General features: G+C 38.2%; 1 protein-coding gene across 5 annotated transcripts in view; it reads left to right on the forward strand.

Moving 5' to 3' along the window:
- Positions 1-24,563, forward strand: part of GOLGA4 (golgin A4) — a 116,385-nt gene continuing 91,822 nt past the window's right edge. For all 5 annotated transcript variants that reach the window (XR_010662942.1, XM_065932988.1, XM_065932990.1 and 2 more), the window contains exons 1-2: positions 1-220; positions 16,437-16,526. Coding sequence is in view for 4 of the 5 variants with exons in the window: in XM_065932988.1 (XP_065789060.1) it covers positions 149-220; positions 16,437-16,526 (162 nt within the window). In the remaining variant the exon portion in view is untranslated. The remainder of the gene's footprint in view (positions 221-16,436; positions 16,527-24,563) is intronic.

Consider the following 24,563-nt stretch of genomic DNA (forward strand, 5'->3'; position numbering starts at 1 on the left):
GACGAGTGTCTCGACCGGCCCGCGAGCCCCAGGAGGAGGCGGCGAGGCCCGGCCCCCGCGGTCTGTGGTGTAGAGAAGCCGCCGCGGCCGGGTCTCTCTGAGCACTCGCCCCACAGGTCTCATCCACCTCAGGACCCCGCGTTGCGCGATGTTCAAGAAACTGAAGCAGAAGATCAGCGAGGAGCAGCAGCAGCTCCAGCAGGCGCTGGCCTCTTCTCAGGTACTATGGCCGCCGCGCTCCCCTGGTTCCCGAGAACACTTGACATCGGCTCGCGGGCAGAGGAGTGCGGAGGTTCAGCCCCGACCCTTGACTTCCAACCAGAGGCTCCCCGCAGATCTCTCCCTGGGAATGAGCTCAGGGCGGTCCAGGTCCTCCGTGAGTCCTGACCCGGGTCCCCCATCCCAGAACTCCGTTGGGTTCGTGACACCTGACTTATTAATTTACCCCTGATGCCCAACCTGGTCTGAGAATAAGTGAGAAGCGCTCTGATCTTGCTTGATTTTTGACCCATACAGGTTTCCCCCAGGCATCCGACACCCCCAACTCAGGAGTGAGGGCGGAATGGGAAAACCAGGACCCCTTGTAATATCTGACCTTTGGACTGAAGTCCCCCCCTCTCATCCCCGACCCGAGATTGAGTGCCGAGGGACCCCTGGCCCGTGACGGAGCCTTAATTCCAAACCCGGGTCCAGGCCTGAGGGCCAGCGGTCGAGCCATTCCTGGCCGGCCTGCTTGCAGAAGCGCTGGACCCGAGAGAGGTGGCGGCGTGGCCGGCGTCCAGTGCCCGAGGCTGTCACGAGTTCGCCACTTCGCATAACTGGGTTGATCCGGGACGGGCGGAGGGGCGGCCTCTGTGGGGCCCGGCAGGGCTTGCGCGCGTCCGCAGCTCGGCTCTGCTCCGTCAGGAGTCTTGTTAATGTTTGTTTTTCACGAATGTGGTTGCTTCAGGAAATGACAATTTCCAGGAAAAGGGAGGCGCGTTAGTAGTGTTAATTTAAAGAAGCAGAAACAGTCTCCTAAGCAGCTGTGAATGTGTGTTTTGGTGCCGGCAGCACGTGGTTCTTTGAGCAATGAGGAGGGCTTCTGCTAAATTGCTTCCCAGCTTGTCTGAGTCTCAACAGATTTAATTTTAGAGTGTCTACACGAAAAGCTGGCTTTTGACTACTTGGCAGGCATTTCTAAAACATTTAAACATAACATTTATCTTACACAACTCTTAAAAATCTAATGACCAATAACTACTAAATCAAGCATCTATCGCATTGAATTTATTCTGAAACTGTAAATTGAAGTTTATTTAAAGCTTCTGTAGAGTGAAACAGTGGTTGAGGTATATATGGCACTGAAAGCTTGTTCATTCTCCCAAGGGAATTGTAAATAGTGATTAAGATTTGGATACTAAATATATTACTTTCAATACTAAATATATTACATTTACTGTGAGCTTTTAAAATTTTACAAAACACTGTTAATTTAAGAAAGAAAGAAAAAATAAAAAAGTGAGGTAGAGGTGAGGAATGTGGGGAAGAGGCACGGCAGTGAATGTAAGGGACTGTGTATCACTGATCCAGGAGGCCACCTCTAAAAATTCTAAGAGAATTCAGGATGTATTAAGGAGTTAGCCACATGGAATTTCACTTCAGTGTTGTTTTTAATAGGTAAAATGTGGCCAGAAATATTCAGCGGTAGAGAATTGTTTAGATAAGTTATGTCATATAGTTGGTTATTATGCAGCCTTACAAAAAGGGCAACATTTATTAGGTTCTTACTGGGCTAGGTATTTTGCTTGGGTTATTTTGTTTCATTGTCACATAAATCTACAAGGTAGAATCTTTCATACCTGGAATGGGGTTCAGAGAGTTAAGTAACTTGCCTAAAGCTAGAGTTAGAGCCTACAGGTAAGTAGACTCTGACTTGCATTAAAAGGCAGATTGAAAAACAACATGTAAATCATGATCCCAGTTTTGTGGGGCAAGTATGACACAGTGAAAATAGTTTAAGAAGGATATGCTCCAAGCTGCTGACTTTTTATTTGTAAATGTTATCTTTTTTTCGTGAAAAAGAATTACTATCGATCTTTAACAAAGGGAGGTTGTCTTTTGTTGTTGTTCAGTTGCCAAGTCCTGTCCCACTTGTTTGTGTCCCCGTGGACTGAGCTCACCAGGCTTCTCTATCCATGGGATTTTTCAGGCAAGAATACTGGAGTGGGCTGTCTTTTCCTTCTCCAGGGGATCTTCCCGACCCAGGGATTGAATCTGTGTCTGCTGTTTTGGCAGGCGGATTCTTTACCTTCTGAACCACTTGGGAAACCTGAGGTTGTCTTTAGAATCATGGTAAAAGAGCTAGTTACAGGTAGTGCATTAGGGCTCCCAGTTCCTATGGCTTGATGCCTCTGGGAAGACAGTGCGTGTGGAGCAAGAAATAGCACTTTGTGTACTGAAGATTTAAAACAATCCTTTTTGGTGACTGTGTGTGTGTGTGTGTGTGTGTGTGTGTGTGTGTGTGTGTGTAGTGGATATATGTATATATTTATCCAGAATGCAAAAGACTGTGTGTGTGTGTGTGTGTGTGTGTGTGTGTGTAGTGGATATATGTATATATTTATCCAGAATGCAAAAGTAAATTGTTAGTGATCAATTGCTGATAGAAACTTGATTCTGTTCTTTGTCTTGATCCTTAACTATTCAGAACCCTTCAAGTTGAGAAATTCTGGATTATTATTTTTAGAGTTAAGAATTTCTTTCAAGTATGAATTAAGCAAAACAAATATCTTTGGATGGGATAATCATTTTGTAACAGATAAAACATGTCCTTGTTTTGTCATGCAGAGGATCTTGAATTTGTATAATATTACGTCTTGTTTTTTGAATATAAATTATTTTGTGTTGAGGGTGCCATACCCTCAGGAATTTAATGGGATGTGAAAGACAGTTTGCTTTTACCTGGTCAGGAGGATTTGTTTGTTCTTGGTTTAGTTTTCCTGATTACTTTGTAGCCTCCCTTGTTATCTGCCCAAGTCTTATCTCAGGCTTTAAATTGCTTTGGGCTTTAAATCAAGACAGGACCCTGAATTTCTAAAATTTTGTGTAAAATAAGGGCAAGTACCTAAGGGATTCTTTAATGCGTTTTAGTGCATTAATACAAATTGAGACATTTGTTTGCGGTTTTGGAGGCCCTTGTGTACATATTTCCTGGTTCTTAGCTTGATTTCCAGAGGTGAGATTGCTTGACAGGTATGTTTCAAATAGAGTGAGTCATCAGATGTTGATAATTCTGGGATAAATGATCAAAATACTTGCAAAAGTTTTCAGTAATAGTAATAACGGTAGTGTTCGTGATATTAATACTTTGGGGTTTCTTCAGTTTTTGAAAGCATTCAATAAAAGCAAGACACTGTTTTCTAGTCCCCAGTCACTTCTCTTTGGAGCTGAGATTATTTGAGCCCTTCTTTGGGAAATACTACTTTAAGTAAACATTTGGTCAACTCTGACTTTAAAAATAAAATTAAACAATTTCAAAGCAAGTTTCACTTAATTTTTTAACAACAAATATCAATACTTAGATTTTTAAAATCCATAGAATAAATTTGATAAAAATTATTCAAGAGTAATATAGGATACTTTCTAATTTCTTAGGATGTATATAGTGCTGTGAATAAAAAATATTTTTTAACATTTGCAACCCTTTTCAGATATTACTAAAACTTAAAAATTATAAAAAACACTGGCACAAATGGACTATTACATGATTCCACTTGTGTGAGGTACCTAGATTAGTCAAGATCATAGAGGCAAAAAATAGAACGGTGGTTGTCTGTGGCTGAAGAGAGGAGGGGGAAATGAGGAATTATCGTTTAATGAGGATAGAGTTTCAATTTGGGAGGATGAAGAAGTTCTGGAGATGGATAGTGGTGATGGTTGCCCAACAGTATGAGTATAATCAATATCACTGAACTGTCCACCTACAAATGTTTAAAACGGTAACTTTAATGTTGCATATACTTTACCACAATAATAAAACAAAACAATGTGGGCTCACCCCAAATTTGTAGGATTATAATTTTTTTTAGAGTGGGGTCACAAAATAATAGTTTGTGTAATAGGAATAAAAAGAAATTTCACAAACAGGGAAAAGAGTCCCTTTCTGAAGGAACATAGTTTTTTTATAAACATCACTTGGCAAAATAATTTTCCTCAATCTAAAAAGCATAGCTCCCAGAGAGAAACATTTAGATCAGAAGAATCAGAGTGTCTTGAGTGTTTATAAATCTGTGTTTTGATTAGGGAGTGTATAGTAGCTATTTCTATTGCTTAATATAGAATATACATTAAGTTCTTGTATTTTAAGTAATAGACAGTTCTTGTTTATGTGATTTAAAAAATCTCTGTGAAACTTGAACAGGTAAGGGCCGTACAAAGTTCTTTCATCTGCCTGTTAGTTTGGTAGGAAAAACTGGAGGAAAAACTTTTGAGAGAAGCTTTGTCTCTTGAGCTTATTGGGATATTCAGAGACTTTAAGACGTATTTGCAAATTGTATACAACTTTGCATCCCACCGAAGCTGTGAGCAAATTCAGAGGCATCCTCGGCCCAGGTAAGAAAGCAAGGCTGGAAACTTTGATGTAGAACTTCAGTTAATGTGTTGATAAAGGTCCTTAAAAATACAGGATTTTAACTAACCGTTTAGTTTCTTTACCTCCTAAATCACGAAATATTAGGAAGATGTTTTCATTTACGTGAACATTTACTTGACTTGCTATAAAATTCTAGGTTGAAAAATTTCCCTCAGGCTGTTGGCTTTATTTCTCCCTTATCTTCTAGCATCCTGTGTGCAAATGAAAAATCTAATTCAAACTTGTTCTTTGCTGTATTGGTGGTTAACTTGATCCTTGAATCTTTTCTTTTTCCTTGATGCTAAAAAATTTCTAGTTTTCTTCTTTGCTTTTTTTTTAGTCTCCCCCTTTTCTTTCTTTTTTAAATCTTATTCTTTTTTTAAATAAATTCTCTGTATATCCTTTTCCCCTCTTTTGATATATTCCTCTTTTCCCTTTATTCTGTTGCTTTGAAAGATTTCAGATTTTTATTTCAACTTCTTCTATTGAATTTATTCTCGTCATCACATTTAACTTCCACAAATTAACACTAGTCAACCCTGGGTAGTTATTTTTACCTAACTGTTTTCTTGGTGCATTGCATGTATTATCTAAATTAATACATGAAATAATAAAAGGTATGGATTTGTATTATCCTTATTTTACAGATAAGAAATTGAGGCCAAGGGAGGTTAAATAACTTGTCTGTGTAGACGGCTAGTACCATACAACTCAGAGATAAAGCTGAGATATGAACCCAGGCAGTCTTGCTCTAAAGCTGATTCTCTTAACCCCACGGTACTTTTAGTTTTTTTTTTTTTAGCAGCAGCTTTTGGTTTAATGGAAGCTAGAGCTTCTCAAAACTCTCCCAGGATGTTATGTATTATATATACATACATATTTAAAGTCTGTTCCTTGATTTATCAGATTGTTCTAGGTTGTTATATGTATTCACACTGGTCATGTTGTTTTTCTTTCTTTGAGAAAAATGTCTTGTTGTTATTAGTTGTTCATTTATATTTATGAAGACCAGGTGGGTGATTTATTACCCAAACATTCTTAATGAATGGGGACACTGGTAATTATCTTGAAACTTAAACTGACGTGGACTGGGCAGGACTGGGATTGCTGTGGTGAAACTGGGGTGTGTTGTTTCCCTGCTGCTTTATGGTGCCAGCCTCTGCAATTGGAGCACTGACGCCTCCAAGGTGTTACTCCTTGTATTTGGCTGTTTCTTTTGTCTGGAGAAGTGTTTGGGTTGAAGGAGGCTGACCCCATGTACCTGTTTGTTTCACAGACCTGAGACACGTTCCTCAGAGTAGTAATCTCCCGTTCTAGTGTATAAAACTGATTTTTCCCCCTGTTGCAAGAAGTACCTTTTGCTCTCCCAGAGCTGCCTTTTGTGTATGTTTGGAGTTACGGCCCAGTTGCCCTGACTTCCCCACCAATTTGAATCCTTTTGCCTTTATTCTTCAAAAATTTGTTTTTTTTTTTTTTTTTTTTTTTACTTATGATTTTCCCTCTCTTGTTCTAGAGTTTTAGTTTATCTGCTTTTCTGCTTTTTTTTTAAACCTTCATTTCAATGGGTTTTTGGGAGGAAGAGAAGTAAACAGTGTTCAGTCTGCATTCTTGTACTGGAAACCTAATTACCACCTTTTGCATGAACATGCATTTATCTTAAATATTTGTCTTTCAAATTATGAATTCTTAACAAATGCATGTTTCTTAGATTAGTAAAGATGTCTGATTTGTCTATTTTATTTATTTTATAGAATTATTTGACTAAGTTAGCGTGGACGATGTTAACAGTAGCCAGTGTCTAAAATGTTGGGAATAACATCAGTTCACTTATGATTTGTTATCAACTGTTGGATGAAATTTAGGATGAGAAATAGATCATCTTTTAATCTGTGTATTATGCTTTTAAATTATATGGGGTACCTTTTACTGGATTTACTAGACACTCATGATTTTTAAATAAAAATTTTAAATGAAATTTTACTTTTGTTTTTATCAAAGTGATACATTCTGTAGTTTTAAAAGATAAAGCACTGCTGAAAGACTGTTACACTAAAACAAAACAAAACAAAACAAAGCGCACTGTCTACTCCAGCCTCCAGCTCTGTCCTCCGTGTTCTTTCTGGAGACTTTAGGATCTTCTCTTGTTTTCTGAAATTTTATGGTGAACATGCCTTTGTGTAGATTTATTTTTGCATTGTGCTTCACTAAGTATGGTGACTCCTGTGCTTAAATTCTTGGAAACTTTTAGATGTTATTTCTTTGATAATTCTCTCTCCTTTGCTTTTTCTCTTCTATTCTGGAGGACCAGTTAGTTTTTGTACCTTCAGGATAGATTCTCTTATTTATTATTTTTTACCCTTCATGGTCTATTTTAATTTATTTATTTGTTTTTTGTTCTATTTGCACTGGAAGTGTGGGGTCTTATCATTGGACCACAGGGAAGTTCCTTTTTTGTCCTGTTTTTGAGAGTTTGCTTCAATTTTATCTAACTCTTCAATGAGTTTTTTGTTTTCTTTATTTTTTGAAGTATAGTTAAATCTACAATGTTAATTTTCAGTTGAATTTTTAATTTTTCCTATTCTGTTTTTAAATTTTCCAAAGGCTATTTCTTACTGTCTTTTGTTTTTTCATAGCATTGCTCTTGCTAATACTGATTTATCTTTAACATTAATAAATTTTTATTTTGGCTGCACCAGGTTTTCCTTGTGGCATGTGGGGTTTTTAATTGCAGCATGTGGGATCCAGCTCTCTGACCAGGGATCAGACTTGGGTCCCTTTAATTAGGAGTGTGGAGTCCCAGCCACTGGACCACCAGGGAAGTCCTCTGATATATCTTTTATAGCTCTGATTTTTTCCCTTTTGTTTTGAAGTTTTCTTTTATTTATTTATTTATTTTTTGTGGATTTTGTTGTCGTTGGCTCTAACATTGGAAATTTTCTTTACTGACTGCTCTGGGGTATCCATATTTAAAGGCGAGACACTAAAAATCTGATGCTATCTGGAAGTGTCATGTGATCAACGCTGGGACTCCCTGCTGGGTGTTAGGCTGCAAATTGGTTTTATTATTGGGAGAAATATCTACCTCTTGATAACCTGAGATCTTAAGATGTCATTTGATTTCTCCAGTGAAGCCTTTTGTTTTTTGGGCAAGGGCTGCCAGGTTATAAGCCTAGCTGCTTCGGAAGCAGTCTGCTGGAGGTTCCACTATTCCCTGTGCAGAATATCACCTGTAATCCCTCTAGGTTTAGTCACACACTTTGCCCTTCACTCCTGTCTTACTGTGCTTGGCTTCATCCAGTTTGGAGCCTCAATGGCTCCAGAAAAATAAACCTTTGGTTTTTCAGAGGCTATGTAAGGTGGGACAAGGGACATGGGAATCTTTCAACCAATTTTTCTGATTTTGGTCCTGCCTCTTAACTTCTTCGTTATAACTTGCATTGTAACTTTGAAGTCTTAAATCTTTTTAGGGCTCTGGAGATGAAAATAGGCTTGTTTCTTATCAGTGTTCCCTCCCTGGGATTGTAGTGTCCTCAGCTGTACCATCACTTTAGTATTCTTTTGTTCACACTGATTCTTCTGAAAATTGGTTGAAATTTAACTCTTTGGGTGGTGGTTTAGTTGCTAAGTCATGTCCAACTCTTGCAACCCCATGGACTGTAGCCCTCCAGGCTCTTCTCTTCTGTCCATGGGATTTCCCACGGCAAGCATGCTGGAGTGGGTTGCCATTTCATTCTCCAGGGAATCTTCCTCACCCAGGGATTGAGTCCAGGTCTCCTGCATCGCAGGTCGATTCTTTACCAACTGAGCCACCAGGGATGCCCCAACTCTTTTCAAGGGAGAGAAAAATAAGAAACTTTGGTCCACCTATCATGTTTTTAACTAGAAGTCTCCTTAAATTACTTTTGAATGAGTGGACTTCACTATATTAAAGGACTATTTTTGAGAGGTGAACATTTATAACATAAGCAGCAGTATTTCATTTCTGGCACTACTGTTTAGACGACAGGATGTAGAAGGTACTTTACTAAAGACATGATGGAAAGTTCTAATAATTTTGGTAGCTAGTAGATAAAGGTTTATGTGACATATTAACTCCAGGTTACTTTGGCCATTCCTTTATAGCTGGGGTGTCAGATAGATTGGCAGAGACTTTCAGGGATACGTGGTGAGGAGGAGTCTGTGGCTGAGTCTGTGGCTATGTCCTTGCTATGATTTGGTTACTCGTGGGTATGGCAGGGAGAAATGAAGCCAAATGTTAGGCTTGTGTAAGAATGCCATTCATCTACTTGGGGTATCATTTGAGTAGTACTGTCAAAAGGCTTCTGGGCAGCCAAAATTTTAATGTCACTAACTTCATATTCTGTAGTTAATGTAAGTTATTCATAAGGACAGTTTAAAAAAATTCCTCATTTTGAATTTCCTTATGTTTATTTTGTCTGCAATTCTATTAGATGTAGTTATCTAGTTTCTAAACTAGTAGCATGCTAAAACAGATGGAGAAGATATACTACAAGTAGGGTATTCATAGGAATGACAACTGACCTAAAAAATGTTAAATTAAGTTTAGTTTCCTTTAATCTTTGAAAACTAGAATTAGTTGATTTCAGAAAGGTATAGATTCAAAATGGTTAAACCTTATTGTTATCGCCAAACCCCTTCAAGTATCAGTAAGATTTAACCATCTTGAATTTATAACTTTAGATATCCTTATCTATCTGACAGTTCAGCTGTCTTGAATACAGTAGCTCTTTATAGGAAAACTCTCAGATAATAGAGCCCCAATGGAGTAAACTTTGATTAACATAGTTTTGACTAACATAGAATTTCTCAGTAATAAGAATATCTGAAATTTGTGTTGTTATCTTTAGAGTGTGCTGTTCAGCCTAAGATTAATGCTTTTCAATGTTTAGTTTTTTGGTATAGTAAAAATATACTAGATACATTTGACGTAATCGAGATTTAAGAGTTAGTGGCTATGTTTATCATCATTTTTCTTATACAGACAGTATGGTATGGTGAAAGCAGTTTGGGTGGGTTGTGGAATCAGTTAGTGGATTGGGATCAGCTGTTTTTTTTTTAAATGAAAGAATATTTTGGGTCAAAATGTGGCATCTTATGTTGTAAAGATTAAGATTCTATAAAACTTGTTTTAGAAGTGTCTGTGCAAAAAGAATGTTATTGTTGTTTAACTGCTGGTCCCAGTGAAAAAAATTTGAGAAACAATGATCCAGAGAGTACTGGGGAAGCAGATGAGGGACTCAGAAGACCTGCGTGCTAGCCCAGATCTTGTAGTGTGCACCCTGATCCAGCCACACAGGCATTCTCAGCTGTTCACTTTCTTGTCAGGAAATTAGGGATGGCTGTCCTCCTACTGTTCAGATGGCTTGTGAGAATCTAAAGAGAAGGCATTTGAAAGCGTTTGTTACTATAGGGTGCTTCATTTCACAGAACCTGCTAAGGTGCTGTGCTGGGGTCACTTTTGCCTTGAAGGGAAGATGTGGTCTCTGTACCATGAAGATGAGAGGTGGTGACAGCGTGAGGGGATCAGAGTGACGTCTGAGCAGAGTCTTGAGTGGGTAATGAAAAGTCATGGTGTTCAAGGCTTACTGTTCCTAAAGGTGACTGCATTAGTTTCCTGATGTTGAGTAACACATTACCACAACCTTACTGCCTAATAACCAAGTTACTCTTTCATAGTATGTACGAAGTCTGGCATGGCATGATTGACTTATCTGCTCGGGGTCTCACAAGACTAAGATCAAGTTGTCCAAATTGTGTTCTCATCTGATGATGAGGATCCCCATCCGTGCTCATATGGTTGTGGGACAGAGGTCCTTATTTCTTACTGTCTTTTGCTCCTAGCGCTGCCCACAGTTCCTCACCCTTTGACCCTCACAGGCCTTTGCTCTCCTTCAGGATTGCAGGAGTGCATGCCTCTGCTTTCTGCCCCCACTGCTGCACACTGGACTCATTTGAAGGGCTTGTGTAATTAGGTTGGTCCCATTCAGATAGTCTCCTTTCTCTGAGTTAACTTAGAGTCAACTGAGTAGTAGTCTTAAATACACCTGCAAAATCCTTTTCGCTCTGAAAGGGAAGATCATCAGGACAATGATATCTCATATTTGCAAGGCGAGGGTGATTTTGGGTCATCTTCGAATTCTGAGTACCACGGTGACTAAAATTTTTTTTTTTATAGTGAAGTCGAGGGCTATGGTCAATAAATAATCAGTTGGCAATAAAAATATTGTGAGCCTGGATATAACCATCAGGTTTCTTGACAAACAGCTTAGAAATCTGTCTTCAGATTTCTCATGGCTGTAAGAATTAATTAGACGGAATTTAGTTTGAAGGAATGTAAATCCCTATATATTTTATTTCATTTTATTTTTCCTATATATTTTAAAGTGAGGATAGCTGTTAAAGATGCAAGACTTCGGGATAAATACTCAAGTATAGCTAGTCTTTTTTTGTATATTTTCATACTTTGCAGTCACATCCATTCCCTCATGTGATTCTTACTTTTGCAACTCCAGAGGAAGACCTACAAACCATCAGGCCAAGCTTGGCCATGTGGTACTAATTTTCTGAGGGCAGGAAAATCCCATGGATGGAGGAGCCTGGTAGGCTGCAGTCCATGGAGTCGCGAAGAGTTGGACACGACTGAGCGACTTCCCTTTCACTTTTCACTTTCAAGCATTGGAGAAGGAAATGGCAACCCACTCCAGTGTTCCTGCCTGGAGAATCCCAGGGACGGAGGAGCCTGGTGGGCTGGGGTCACACAGAGTCGGACACGACTGAAGTGACTTAGCAGCAGTGTGTCTTAGAATCTATACTTTAACTTCATAAACCCCAACATTTGATTTTGCTGACTTTCCCAGAGTTGATGAGGCTCCAGTTAAAGATTAGGCTTATATGAGAAAGCATAAGTGAAAGTGAAAGTGAAGTCACTCAGTCGTGTCCGACTCTTTGTGACCCCATGGACTGTAGCCTATCAGGCTCCTCCATCCATGGGATTTTCCAGGCAAGAGTACTGGAGTGGGTTGCCATTTCCTTCTCCAGTGGACCTTTCCAACCCAGGGATCGAACCCAGCTCTTCCGCGTTGTAGGCAGACGCTTTTACCGTCTGAGCCACTATGAGCCACTGTGTTTTCTCATAGTGCCAATTAAAAAGTTTCACAGTAGAGGTGCACTTTTCAAGTGATTTGGAAGTCTTTGTCTGGAGTAGCCCTTTCTTGGCATCTGGGTATTTGGAAAGCTGAATTTTAACCCCCCATTTTTTTTGAGATGTTTGAATCTCAATGGCAGAGAGGGTTGGCTAAGAGTTACTTCTGTGGCCTAGTAAAGCTAATTACTTTCCTAACTTTTGCCCTCTCAGTAGCCCTTTTATTAAAGGAGATACTACATATAACCGTATAAAAAAAAGGAGATATAAATGGAGCTTCTCCCAGTCATATTGGTAGTGTTTGAAACATCTAGAGTCTTTAAAGTGTGGGTTGAAATTCACGGCTTTGGGTGGGAAGGGTTATTACATTTCCCTCAACCTCAGTGAGAATTATTTCTGAAGTGTTCTGAATATTTGTGATTTAGTTTCACTCCTAGATAAACACTGTCCAGTGACTGCTTTCCTTTCCTATTTTCTAAACACAATTTTGGCTTCTAGTCATACATTTTTTGGGGTCTTCCCAGGTGATGCTGGTGGTAAAGAATCTACCTGCCAGTGCCGGAAACATAAGAAAATATGGGTAGGATCCCTGGTTCAGGAAGATCCCCTGGAGAAGGAAATGACAACCCGCTCCAGTATTCTTGCCTGGAAAATTCCATGGACAGAGGAGCCTGGCAGGGCTACAGTCCATGGTCCACAGAGAGTCAGACACGACTGAGTGACTAAGCACACACAAGCACACGTATGTTTTCTCAGCTCAGTTCAGTCGCTCAGTTGTGTCCGACTCTTTTCGACCCCGTGGACTGCAGCACGCCAGGCCTCCCTGTCCATCACCAACTCCCAGAGTTTACTCAAACTCACGTCCATTGAGTCGGTGATGCCATCCAGCCGTCTCATCCTCTGTTGTCCCCTTCTCCTCCCACCTTCACTCTTTTCCAGCATCAGGGTCTTTTCAAATGAGTCAGTTCTTTGCGTAAGGTGGCCAGAGTATTGGAGTTTCAGCTTCAGCATCAGTCCTTCCAATGAATATTCAGGACTGGTTTCCTTTAGGGTTGACTGGTTGGATCTCCTTGCAGTCCAAGGGACTCTCAAGAGCCTTCTCCAACACCACAGTTCAAAAGCATCAGTTCTTTGGCACTCAGCTTTCTTTATAGTCCAACTCTCACATCCATACATAACTACTGGAAAACCATAGCTTTGATTAGATGGACCTTTGTTGGCAACGTAATGTCTCTGCTTTTGAATATACTGTCTAGGTTGGTCATAACTTTCTTTCCAAGGAGCAAGCGTTTTTTTTATTTCATGGCTTCAATCACCATCTGCAGTGATTTTAGAGCCCAAGGAAATATAGTCTGTCACTATTCCCACTGTTTTCCCATCGATTAGCTATGAAGTGATGGGACCAGATGCCATGATACTGGTTTTCTGAATGTTGAGCTTTAAGCCAACTTTTTCACTCTTTCACTTTCATCAAGAGGCTCTTTAGTTCTTCGATTTCTGCCATAAGGGTAGTGTCATCAGCATATCTGAGGTTATTGATATTTCTCCTGGCAGTCTTGATTCCAGCTTGTGCTTCATCCAGTCCAGCGTTTCTCATCATGTACTCTGCATATAAGTTAAATAAGCAAGGTGACAATATACAGCCTTGACGCACTCCTTTCCCAGTTTGGAACCAGTCTGTTGTCGCATGTCCAGTTCTAACTGTTGCTTCTTGACCTACATACAGATTTCTCAAGAGGCAGGTCAGGTGGTCTGGTATTCCCATCTCTTTCAGAATTTTCCAGAGTTTGTTGTGGTCCATACAGTAAGGCTTTGGCTTAGTCAAAAAAGCAGAAGTAGATATTTTTCTGGAACTCTCTTGCTTTTTTGATGATCTGATGGATGTTGGCAATTTGATCTCTGGTTACTCTCCCTTTTCTAAGTCCTCTCACAATTTCTAAATCCCTTGAACATCTGGAAGTTCATGGTTCATGTACTGTTGAAGCCTGGCTTGGAGAATTTTGAGCATTACTTTGCTAGCGTGTGAGATGAGTGCAATTGTGTGGTAGTTTGAGCATTCTTTGGCATTGCCTTTCTTTGGGATTGGAGAAGGAAATGGCAATCCACTCCAGCAGTCTTGCCTGTAAAATCCCATAGACAGAGGACCCTGGTAGGCTACAGTCCATGGGATCACAAAGAGTTGGACACGACTGAGCAACTTCCCTTTCCCTTTCCCTTTCTTTGGGATTGGAATGAAAACTGACCTTTTCCAGTCCTGTGGCCACTGCTGAGTTTTCCAAATTTGCTGGCATATTGAGTGTAGCACTTTCACAGCATCATCTTTTAGGATTTGAAATAGTTCAACTGTAATTCCATCACCTCCACTAGCTTTGTTTCTAGTGATGCTTCCTAAGGCCCACTTGACTTCACACTCCAAGATATTTGGCTCTAGGTGAGTAATCACACCATCATGATTATCTGGGTCATGAAGATCTTTTTTGTATAGTTCTTCTGTGTATTCTTGCCTCCTCTTCTTAATATCTTCTGCTTCTATTAGGTCCATACCATTTTTGTCCTTTATTTTGCCCATCTTTGCATGAAAAGTTCCATTGGTATCTCTGATTTTCTTGAAGAGATCCCTAGACTTTCCCATTGTATTGTTTTCTCTATTTCTTTGCATTGATCACTGAGGAGGGCTTTCTTATCTCTTCTTGCTATTCTTTGGAACTCTGCATCCAAATGGGTATATCTTTCCTTTTCTCTTTTGCCTTCTAAAATATTGATAAGGCTTCAACTTTATTTCATATTCAACTATTTTGCTGTTTAAAATTTTGAGGCCTTACTGTTGCTGTTTTTTGTCTTGGTTGAGAAGGGATGTCTTATCCCTTAAGGTAACTTCTGCACATAGCTCATTCCTTCTATCATGTGTTGATTTTTCTGGTTCATCTTTTAGAAGGTATGTGTGTGCTGGAATTCTAAGTTGTAAGCAACAGAACTCAGTCCAGCTAGTTAAGCAGAAAAGGGTTCTATTAATGAATAAGTAGTTGGTGACTTACAGAATTTTCAGGAGGGCCTGAAAGTCTGGGCTGATGGCTCTGCCCAGCCAAGCTGGGGGACCGCACTAATAAGAATGTTGCAGCCGCCTCAGTTTGGCACATTGCATCTCACATGCACAGCTCTTGTGTATGCGTGCAGGAAGCTCTGTGTCTCCACGCTCACCAGCTGACGAGCTTGGTTAATTTTGCATGTCTGTTTTCTCATACCGCTCATCTATGACTCAGAGTCTCATGTGGGTATGTTCACTGGGGGAGCTCAGGTCACCTGCCCTAGATGAAAAGAAGACTAGGTTGGTGAGTTTTTGGAGTTTGGACTTAAGTCCTTATAAGAGCTTTTTAGAAAAAAAGTTTATTTAACTTATGTCACATTTTGTTGATGTTTTCCCCTCTTCCCAATTAAACTATTCCTTTTGATTTCTGCTTCTGACATAAAAATCTGTTTTATTCAGCTCTTAGTTTCCCAACCAGGGGATTGCGGGACTTGCAGTTCCCTGCAATGGAAATGAGGAATTTTAACCTCTGGACCACCAGGGAAGTCCCAGAAATCATTTAAATCTTTAATATAGCTTAAGTATGAAGTAAAAGTCTGACTGATTTTGTTCCGCCATGTGGATGGCCACTTGTCCCAGCACCATTTACTGAACATTTGTGTTGATTAGAAATGTTAGGCTTAATTGTACACTGAATATGTACATATGTATGTGTGTATGTGTATACAATGTTTCTTGTGACCTCTCTGCTCCAGCATAGACATAGACACAGCAGCGCACACTAACTTGACAGATGGACGTTCATTTGTTCATTCATTTATTTTAACAAATATTTACTAATTGCTTTTTATTTATGTAGTGCTGTACAGACTACAGAAGGGTAAGACATCAAGACGTTATTTTTTTTGTGTAGATGAGTTAAGACCTATCTTGTTATGGATGAGGGGGCATCTTGAAGTATTGGTTTTATATTTTTAGGACTGTTTTTAGCTTACTTTAGAGTGGGCCTCAGGCTCTAGTTTCAATTTGGAGCTTCTTGTTTAAATTTATCCTACGGATTTTTGTACTAAGGACTGTAGGAGTCATGCAGTCCTTCACAGAAGTAATGGACTGGCATCTCAGTACTGGGCTGTGGTGTGCACAGTATTCTCAAAGTAAGACCCTTGACTAGAGACATATTTACCTCCACAGTTCATTATGTTGAATATTAGAGCTGGAAGGCACTTTCACAATTGAATTGACAAACTTATTTTTAGTGAACTTGGAATAATTTTGATTTATAGGAAAGCCGCAAAGATAGTATAGAAAGTTTTCATATACTTCTCATCTGGTTTCAGTCTCCCCTAATAAAGTAATTTTAACATCGCAACCTTATTTTGAGGTTTATCACTCAGAAAGTTAATTTAGTGAAGGTCTCCTAGTTCAAGTTGGTGGCAGAATCAGATCAAGGACCCAGTGGGTAGCCTGGGTCTGCTAGTTGATGATGTTTCACTTACCTTTTTCTGTTTTTCATGTATTTGCTCTTTTCCTTCCTCTTACTGGGTTCTTTGGGCATGGGCTGTGAGAAAGGACTATATAGTAGGTAGTGTGCTCACATGTGTAGTCTTTCTAATTTGTGCAATAATCTTTTAATCTAGGCTTCCTCCAGTTCTTCAACACCAACGAGAACCAGGAGCAGGACGTCTTCATTTACAGAGTCATTTGATGAGGGTACACCCAACAGAGAGGTAAGTTTAGAATTTCTTCCTTAACAAACTTACAAGAAGCTTACTATGCTTCTTTTGATTAAAAAAACGGGAAATTTTTCTGACAGGTCAATTATTTAATTCCTAGTTTTTTTTTTAGTAACCTTTTTTTTTTTTTTGCTAATAGTAATTTTGCTTTTATAAAGTGTGTTTTCTTTAAATACCTTAATTTGAGAGGATAATATACTTTGCCTTTTTTTATACTTTGCCTTTAATATTTGATATTTTCAGAATGATGTGATAACAATTTGTTCAGCATTATGTGGGGAGAAGTCCTATATTTTCAGGTTCGTGATTGGAACACTGAAGTAACTACTGATTCCAAGTGACGTGCAGCTGGCACCATAGCTCAGATTAGATTTTTTCCAACATTTTTTCTTTCTGTGAAGGATTTTAAGAGTTCCAGAACTTCAGAAAATAGGGTAAAACAAAGTGCACAAATCAGTGAATTTTTATGAAGTGAGTCCCCGTGTAGCTACCATCCAGGTCAAGAAGAGGAAAACTGCCAGCACTGTAGTGCTTCCTCCCTCCCCTACGAAAGAGTACCATCATCCTGCCCCTTTGATATATGCTGCTGCCTTTTTTTTTTTTAAATAGAGCCTCTTACGTATGCTTTCTATCATAAACTTTATAGTTAAACCTGTGGCTTGCCTAATTTTTGGCTATTTTAAATTATGCTCTTGTGAAGATTATTGTACATTTCTTTTGCTATATACTTATAGGAGGAGAAGCGCTGGGTTAAAGTGTGTATGTAGTTTTAACACTTTAGAAGCTAATGCCTATTGTTTTTTACAGGATAGTTGTAGAACTTTACCTTCCTACCAGGAGTTTATGAAAGTTGTCTTTAATTTCAGCTATTCTGGTGGGTGTGTAATGTTTTCTTGTAGTTTTAATTTGCATTTCTCTGATGACTGACAAGACTGAGCAGTTTTCATCTGTATATTTCATCTAAGTGTATTGATAACTTCTTTTGTGAAGAGCTTATTTCAGACTCTTGCTCATTTTTCTGTTGGTTTATCTTTGTTTTATTGATTTGTAGGAGTTCTTTTTTATACAGTATGAATAGGAGTTTTTTTAATTGGATATATGCCTTGTAGATATCTATTTCCTTTCTGTCCCTTGCCTTTTATTCTCTTAATGGTGTCCTTTGAACAGAAGTTCTTAGTTGTAATGTAGTCCAATTTATCAATATTATATTTTATAGCTAGTGTTCTTCATTTCTTATTACAGTATTCTTTTCTTACCCTTGAGAGTATTATCTTGTTTTACCTTTCACGTTTGAATCTAATACTCTGTTTGGAAATAAGTTTTTTCAGCATGGTGTGAGGTAGGGATCAGGTTTCACTACCACTGTTCTCGCCCTGTAGCTTTCCAGTTGTTTCATTCTTTCCACACCGCTCTCCTGTGCCATCAGAAATCGTGTCCATATTTGAGTGGATTTGTTTCTGGGCTCTATTTTCTGTTCTCCTGCTTGCTTTGTCTTTGACTTGTTCCCGCACTGTCTTCATAACTATTTTATATTAAATCTTGCCTTCAGTGTAGAGCAGGTTTTCCCTGTCTTGGTTTTAAAACCAAAATTTTTAGATTGCTGGCTTCAACATCAGACCTTTATTTCTCAGAGTTTTGGAGGCTGGGCAGCCCAAGATCAAGGTGCCAACAAATTCAGTATCTGGTGAGGACCCTCTTCCTGAGAGGCACCAGCCGCCTTCTCATTATGTCCTTGCATAACTTTTCTTCGTTGCTTGCACCTAGCGGGAAATGGGGGGGTGGGGAGGCCGCTCTCTTTGTCTTTCACTTTCTGTAAGGGCAGTAATCCCGTCATAGAGGTAGGTCCTGCTCTTTTTACCTCATCTAACTCTAACTACCTCCCAAAGGCTTTGCCCTCATGTACATTCACCACATGTCACTGGGGTTTAGGGCCCAAACGTTCAGTCCACAGCACTGCCACCTTGTTCTTCTGGAAAGTCTTAGTTATTCCTACACCTTCCCATGTAAATTTCATGTAAATTTTAGAATCAGATTTTCACCTTTTACAAAAACTAACTCAAAACACAACGCTGACAAAAACAAGAAAACACATGTATAGAGAATTTAATTGGGATTGCACTGATGCTATAGATTAGTTTGGAAAAAGTCTCAGTATTATGAATTCAATTTTATAATCTCTTCAATATTTTAAGTAGTGTTGGACTGAGCATTGTATGTAATGCATAATTTGCAATGCTGTTATTCTGTAGGATAGATTTCTAAGAATGGGATTGCTAGGTCATAGGGTGTATGCAAATTTAAAAATTGTAAAGATTTTTTTTCCAAACTGCCTTGATGAGGATTACTTTAAAACATAATTTTTGAAAACCATTATTTAGTAGATGTTGATAGCAAAATAAAATTTCATAGTAGTTTTTGCATTGAAAGTTAATAGTATACTGTGTCCTTAGTGTATATATTTAAATAATCTGACAGTTATATATGAATCTAAAGTATATGCATACTTTCTTTGCAATATTATTTTCCTATGCATTATTTACAATATTGCATTTTTTAACTTTAAGATTTCAAGTTAATGTTGTTGAATTTAGTTTATATGTGAAAGTAATTTGAATGAAAGCTAGAGTATTGAGCAGCAAAAACACTTTTTGCAGTCAGTGTTAATGGCATCATTCCTGCACTTAGTATATTGGTTGATATTATGGTATATTGGCTTACATACAGTTGAAACAATGAAAATAACTTTTTGATTGCTACTATTGCTTTTTTTTTTAAGATTTGCTTTTTCTAGGATGCTTTAAAACATTTAAATCGAATGTATCTTTACAAGATAAATTGAATGTATCTTTACAAAATAATCCTTTCTGAAAAGGATGGTTTCAGCATTCTTTTACAGCAGGCTAAGTAAGCTAAAGGTTATTTTTTATTTTCCCCATATTCCAGCACTAAAGCTCCTGTGCTTATAGGTATAGCTTAGGAAATGGTTTCTGGTTGATAGCCAAAGCAATATCATCACTTCATCTCCTTGTTTTTTAAGCTTTTTTAAACAACTCTAAAAGATAATTTTTGATAACAAAGTGAAATGTATACCTTAGTTCAACTTATTTTGAAATAAATAAGGGACTTTTAAATTTCATGATCAAGTTACTGATTAAAAGGACATTACACAAAATTATCCTTTTAAGTCACCAGCTCTCTCCCAGACTCCCTGGGTTTTTCATTTTGTTAGACCTCTGAGGTGAAGGATACTCTGTCAGTGATGGGATTCTCACTTTTAGTTTTAAGTTTCTTTTTAGCAAAATGTGGAAATTTAATTCAAAATGCAAATATTTGTCAATCTCTCCAGAAGGTACATAAAGTCTGTGTTATCTAGAAAGCTTGAAAAGTAGAATGGTTTCATTATGTTGATTTTCTAGTCAATTAAATGTTTTGCCTTTTCTCAGCTATTGGGGAAAATCCTAATATGTCTGTTTTCCCATGTTAGTAAATACTTTATGTAAATCTAAAGAAGTCTGTCTCTGTTAGCAGTGCCTCAGGCTTCCTTGTTCTTGTTTTGTTGCTAAGTCGTGTATGACTCTTTGCGGCCCCATGGACTGTAGGTAGCCCGCCAGGCTCCTCTGTCCATGGGATTTCCCAGGCAAGAATACCGAAGTGGGTTGTCATTTCCTTTTCCAGGGGATCTTCCCGACCCAGGGATCGAACCTGTGTCTCTTCGTTGGTAGGCAGATTCTTTACCAGTGAGCCACCTGGGACGCCCCAGGCTTCCTTATAGGGGTGTAAAAAATCATCTATATGAATGTAGACATTGAAGGCAGAGGGGAGTAGGTTGATGTGCCCTGGCACGGAGGTCTGTGGGGCTCTGGGACTCTCATGCTGCATAGACGGCGAATCTGTCCAGGTGGCCTGATACTCTCTCCTGGGGCTCCGAGGCCCAGCCTCAGTACCCTCAGCACAGGCTTCCTGCCCCTTTGTGTTGCTTGAGTTGAATCTTTACCTCTGGAGCTGGGTACCTTTGAGCAGTAGAGAGTGTAGGATCATGTAAAGGGCTAACTAGGCAAATGAATTGCCTGTCCTCCTGCCCTCTGCTCCACTCTTAATTTTTCTTTTTACTGAGATAAAATTCCTGTAACATAAAATTTACCATTTTAAAGCAAACTTTAAAGGTGGCATTTATTACACTCACAGTGTTGTGCATCCATCACATCTGTCTGGTTCCATGACATTTTCATTACCCTAAAGGAAGCTGCTTACTTCCTAAGCAGTCATTCTCCCCTTCTCCCAGCACCAGGTGGCCACCGGTGTGGGTTACCTCTTCTAGACATTTCACATAAGTGGATGCACATAATATGCGACTTTTTGCATCTGGTTTTTTTCACTTAGCATCATGTTTTCAAGGTGTATCTGTATTGCAACAGGTGTAACTCCTGCATTCCTTTTATGGCTCAGTCTGAAGACTTTTCTAAGAAAATGAGGACATGTTTGTTTGGTTTAATACCTGGAATAGATGAGTGAGAAGGGGGTGGTTTTTGGAACTGTCTGGCTTTGCTGGCTGAAGGATCTTTGAAAGTTAACTTTTCAGTGACTTAGATTTTCTCATGCATAGGATGGGAATAGCAGTAGCTTCCTTCCGGGATTGTGGGGCTAGCCAGTAACACGGCATGTTCCTCTCCTCGCATGATGCCGTGCGTGTGGTAGGTGCTTACCGCGTTGTTCCTGGGGGCAGCCTGGGAAGACAAGAGGGCCTGCTTCGCTTACTCTGCTTAGGTCCCGCCAAGAGGGGAGGGAAACATGGAGCCTTACGTGGATTAGGGCCCCATGGCTGTTACCTCTCTCTCTATCTTTGCCTGCTGAACTTTTGAAGGAGAAATGTTCACTTTCTTGCCTACCCTGCTCTCTGATTTGTTGTCTTCTGGAGGTACTTCCTCACAGATGGGAGTCAAAGTAGGCATGTTCCTTCTTTTCCTAGGAACTCGTCTGTTCACATTTTTCATATTTTAAAATTAATCTTTAGAAATCAGTTTATTTTCATATGTATATATATATATTTTTTTTTTGGCTAGAAATGACGCATAGAAAGAATGATTTTAGTATTTCAGTTGTTTGGCAGATTCTGTTCTGTGAGTAGAAAGATGTCTGTTCACATATCCTGTATGCTCTTTTGCTTCTCTACATGCAGCACAAGCCTGGAGTAGTAAAAGGATCCTAGGATTCCATCCCTACCTGCTGTGTAGCTTTAGGCAGCTTCTTTTAACTTCTCAGAGCCTCAGCTTTAAATTGTGGTAAAATGAATATCCATTCTCACAGGGTTCTTGTGGAGGGCAAGTGAATTCAGAAATATGAAAATACTTGTAATTTGTATATCACATACAAAAGATCGTTATTGTACAGAAAAGAAAAAGCTTTATCTATACTCACCACCTCTTGAACACCACAGACAGGACATTTTATATTAAGCGTGACACTGTAGGGAAAGAAATAATGAAGCATCAGGCTGCTTTGGACTAGATGCTTTCGCAAGCTTCAAGAAAGATATCCCCTTTTCTTTCTTATTCTCTTGATTTAAGCTATTTTTCAGAAACAAAATGCCGTCTCTTACCTCAGTAGTTGTCTTTGTATTTCCAGAAAATTTTCACTGTTTCATGTGATGACCCCTAACAGGGATTCCTGATACTCTCAGCTTTTGACAGTTCCTAAGCATTTTTTTAAAATTTATTCTTTGTTTTGGGGCTTCTGAAGGTGTTGTTCTTTAGGAATTGTTAAGAATTATCTTCCAAAGTGATGGGTGAGAAATATTTCTTTGTAAGTTTGGAATTAATTTTGCCCCTACATGGATTGACTTTCAAAGCTGGATGTGCTTTTTCTTTGTTAGACTGTTAAATTATAACCTACCTACCCTCTGTCAGTTAATCAAAATAGAAGATATGGCTGTTATTTTGCCTTTGATACCTATTCAGTTCTCATATTTTTTCTTTTGCTCTAATGATAAAACATGAATTAAATTAATAGATTTCCTGATATTAAGCCAGTTGATCGTTCCTTAAATCAATTCTCCTGGTCAGAGTGCATTATTAATATCCTGTTGTTGTCTGATACTTATTTTATTTACATTTCTTCTGACTCTGTAAAGAGAGAGATTTATACTTTTCTTTTTGTGCCATTCTTATCAGATTTAAGTAATTGGAAACTTTCTATTTTCTCTTTCTTTTCCCTCTCCTCCTTCATGTGTTTAGGTCTTCTTTATTTTTTTCAAAAAATTTCATAATTTCCACAGCTTAAGTTTTATACTACTTTTGTTAAAATTTGTTATTACAAATTATTTGTTTAATAACAAAAAAATTTGTTATTAAAATTTGTTATTACAAAATTTACTTTTGTAAAAATTTTGTTAAAATTTTTATTAAAATTTATTCACATATATTTTATTCTTTTTAATGTTAATATACATTGAGTTGTTTTCTTAATTTCATTTTCAGTTTTCTTGTTATTTTACAGAAAAAAATAGGATTTTTATAAATTATTACTTATCTTGTTATCCTATAACCTTGCTGAACTCATTTATTAGTTCTATGATTCCTTTAGTGGATTATTTAGTATTTTCTTTGTAGAAGATCACATTATCTGGAAATAGAGGTAGTTTTATATCTTCCCTTAATCTTGTGTCTTTTATTACATTTTCTTGCCTAATTTCCCTGGCTAGAACCTTCAGTTGAGCAGTAGTGAAAGCAGACATACTTGTCTCTCAGAGGGAACGCATTCAGTCTTTAAGGGAAGAGAGAAGGTATTCAGTCTTAAAGGAAAGAGGGAAAGCATTCAGTCTTTTTGTCGTTGAGTATGATGCTAACAAGGTGTTTAGTATATTCCCTTTCTCATGTTGAGGAACTTCCCTTCTGTTCCTAGTTGGTTGGATGTTCTTACCGTCAAGCAGTATTGGATTTTGTCAGATGCATTCTTTGCATTTTGAGATTGACATGTGACCTTGTCCTTTACTCTGTTGGTATGATGTATTGTATTAACTGGTTTTGGGTGTTAAACCAACCCTGTGTAGAATAAGTTCCACTTGTTCATGGTGTTTAACTTATATTGCTGGGTTTGCTAGGTTTTTTTTTTTAAGGATTTTTTTTTTTGTCTGTATTCATAAGAGATATTGGTCTGTTGGTCTGCAGTATTTTGGTGTTAGGAAAATATTGGTCTCATAAAATGCATTGAGAAGTGTTCCTATATATATATATATATATATATATATATATATATATGTATGTATACACACACACACACACACACACACACACACACACACACACACACACATATATATATATATTTTTTTAAGATTAGTATTAATTCTTTAAATGTTTGGTATAATTTACTAATGATGCCATCTGATCCTGGGCATTTCTTTATGAGAACTGTTTTGATTACTAATTCAGTCTCTTCACTTTTTGTGGTTCTGTTAATAGTTTCTTATTCTTTCTGTATCAGTTTTGGTACTTTATATCAACCATGTTGTTTAGTTTGTTGGCATGCAGTTATTTATAGTATTGCCTTGTAATACTATAAGACTTTTTAAGACAAAATAGGGCCTTGTAATTCTTTTTATTTTGTAAATGCAGTAGTAATTTTCCCTCTTTCATGCCTGATATTAGTAATATGAGTCTTCTGTCTTTATTTTTCTCTGTCAAACAGGTGATGAGCTAGCTGGCTCCATTCTCTTGCTGAGTGAACTGAGCATCCTCAGGATTGCAGTGGCAAACTGATCTTTTTTTTTCTTTTTAACTGGGGTAGCAGGCTGATCTTTGATGTCTTATTAAGTCTCAGGTGTCCTGAGACTTAGCAGAAATTCTTTGAATCTGTGTTGCTACTTTCCCGGTTTTCTGGCTTGATATGTGGGTTTGTTTTTTCTTTTAGCTTTTACCATCTTTATATACCCTTGGTCTTTTCAGTGCTAATTAGAGCTAGGACACTTTAGATACCTTGTCCTTTTTCTTTCTTTCTTTTTTTTTTTGCTCTTTTCTGTCTAAAGACTGTATGTTT

Source organism: Muntiacus reevesi, chromosome 4 (genome assembly GCF_963930625.1).
Source record: "Muntiacus reevesi chromosome 4, mMunRee1.1, whole genome shotgun sequence".
NCBI lineage: Eukaryota > Metazoa > Chordata > Mammalia > Artiodactyla > Cervidae > Muntiacus > Muntiacus reevesi.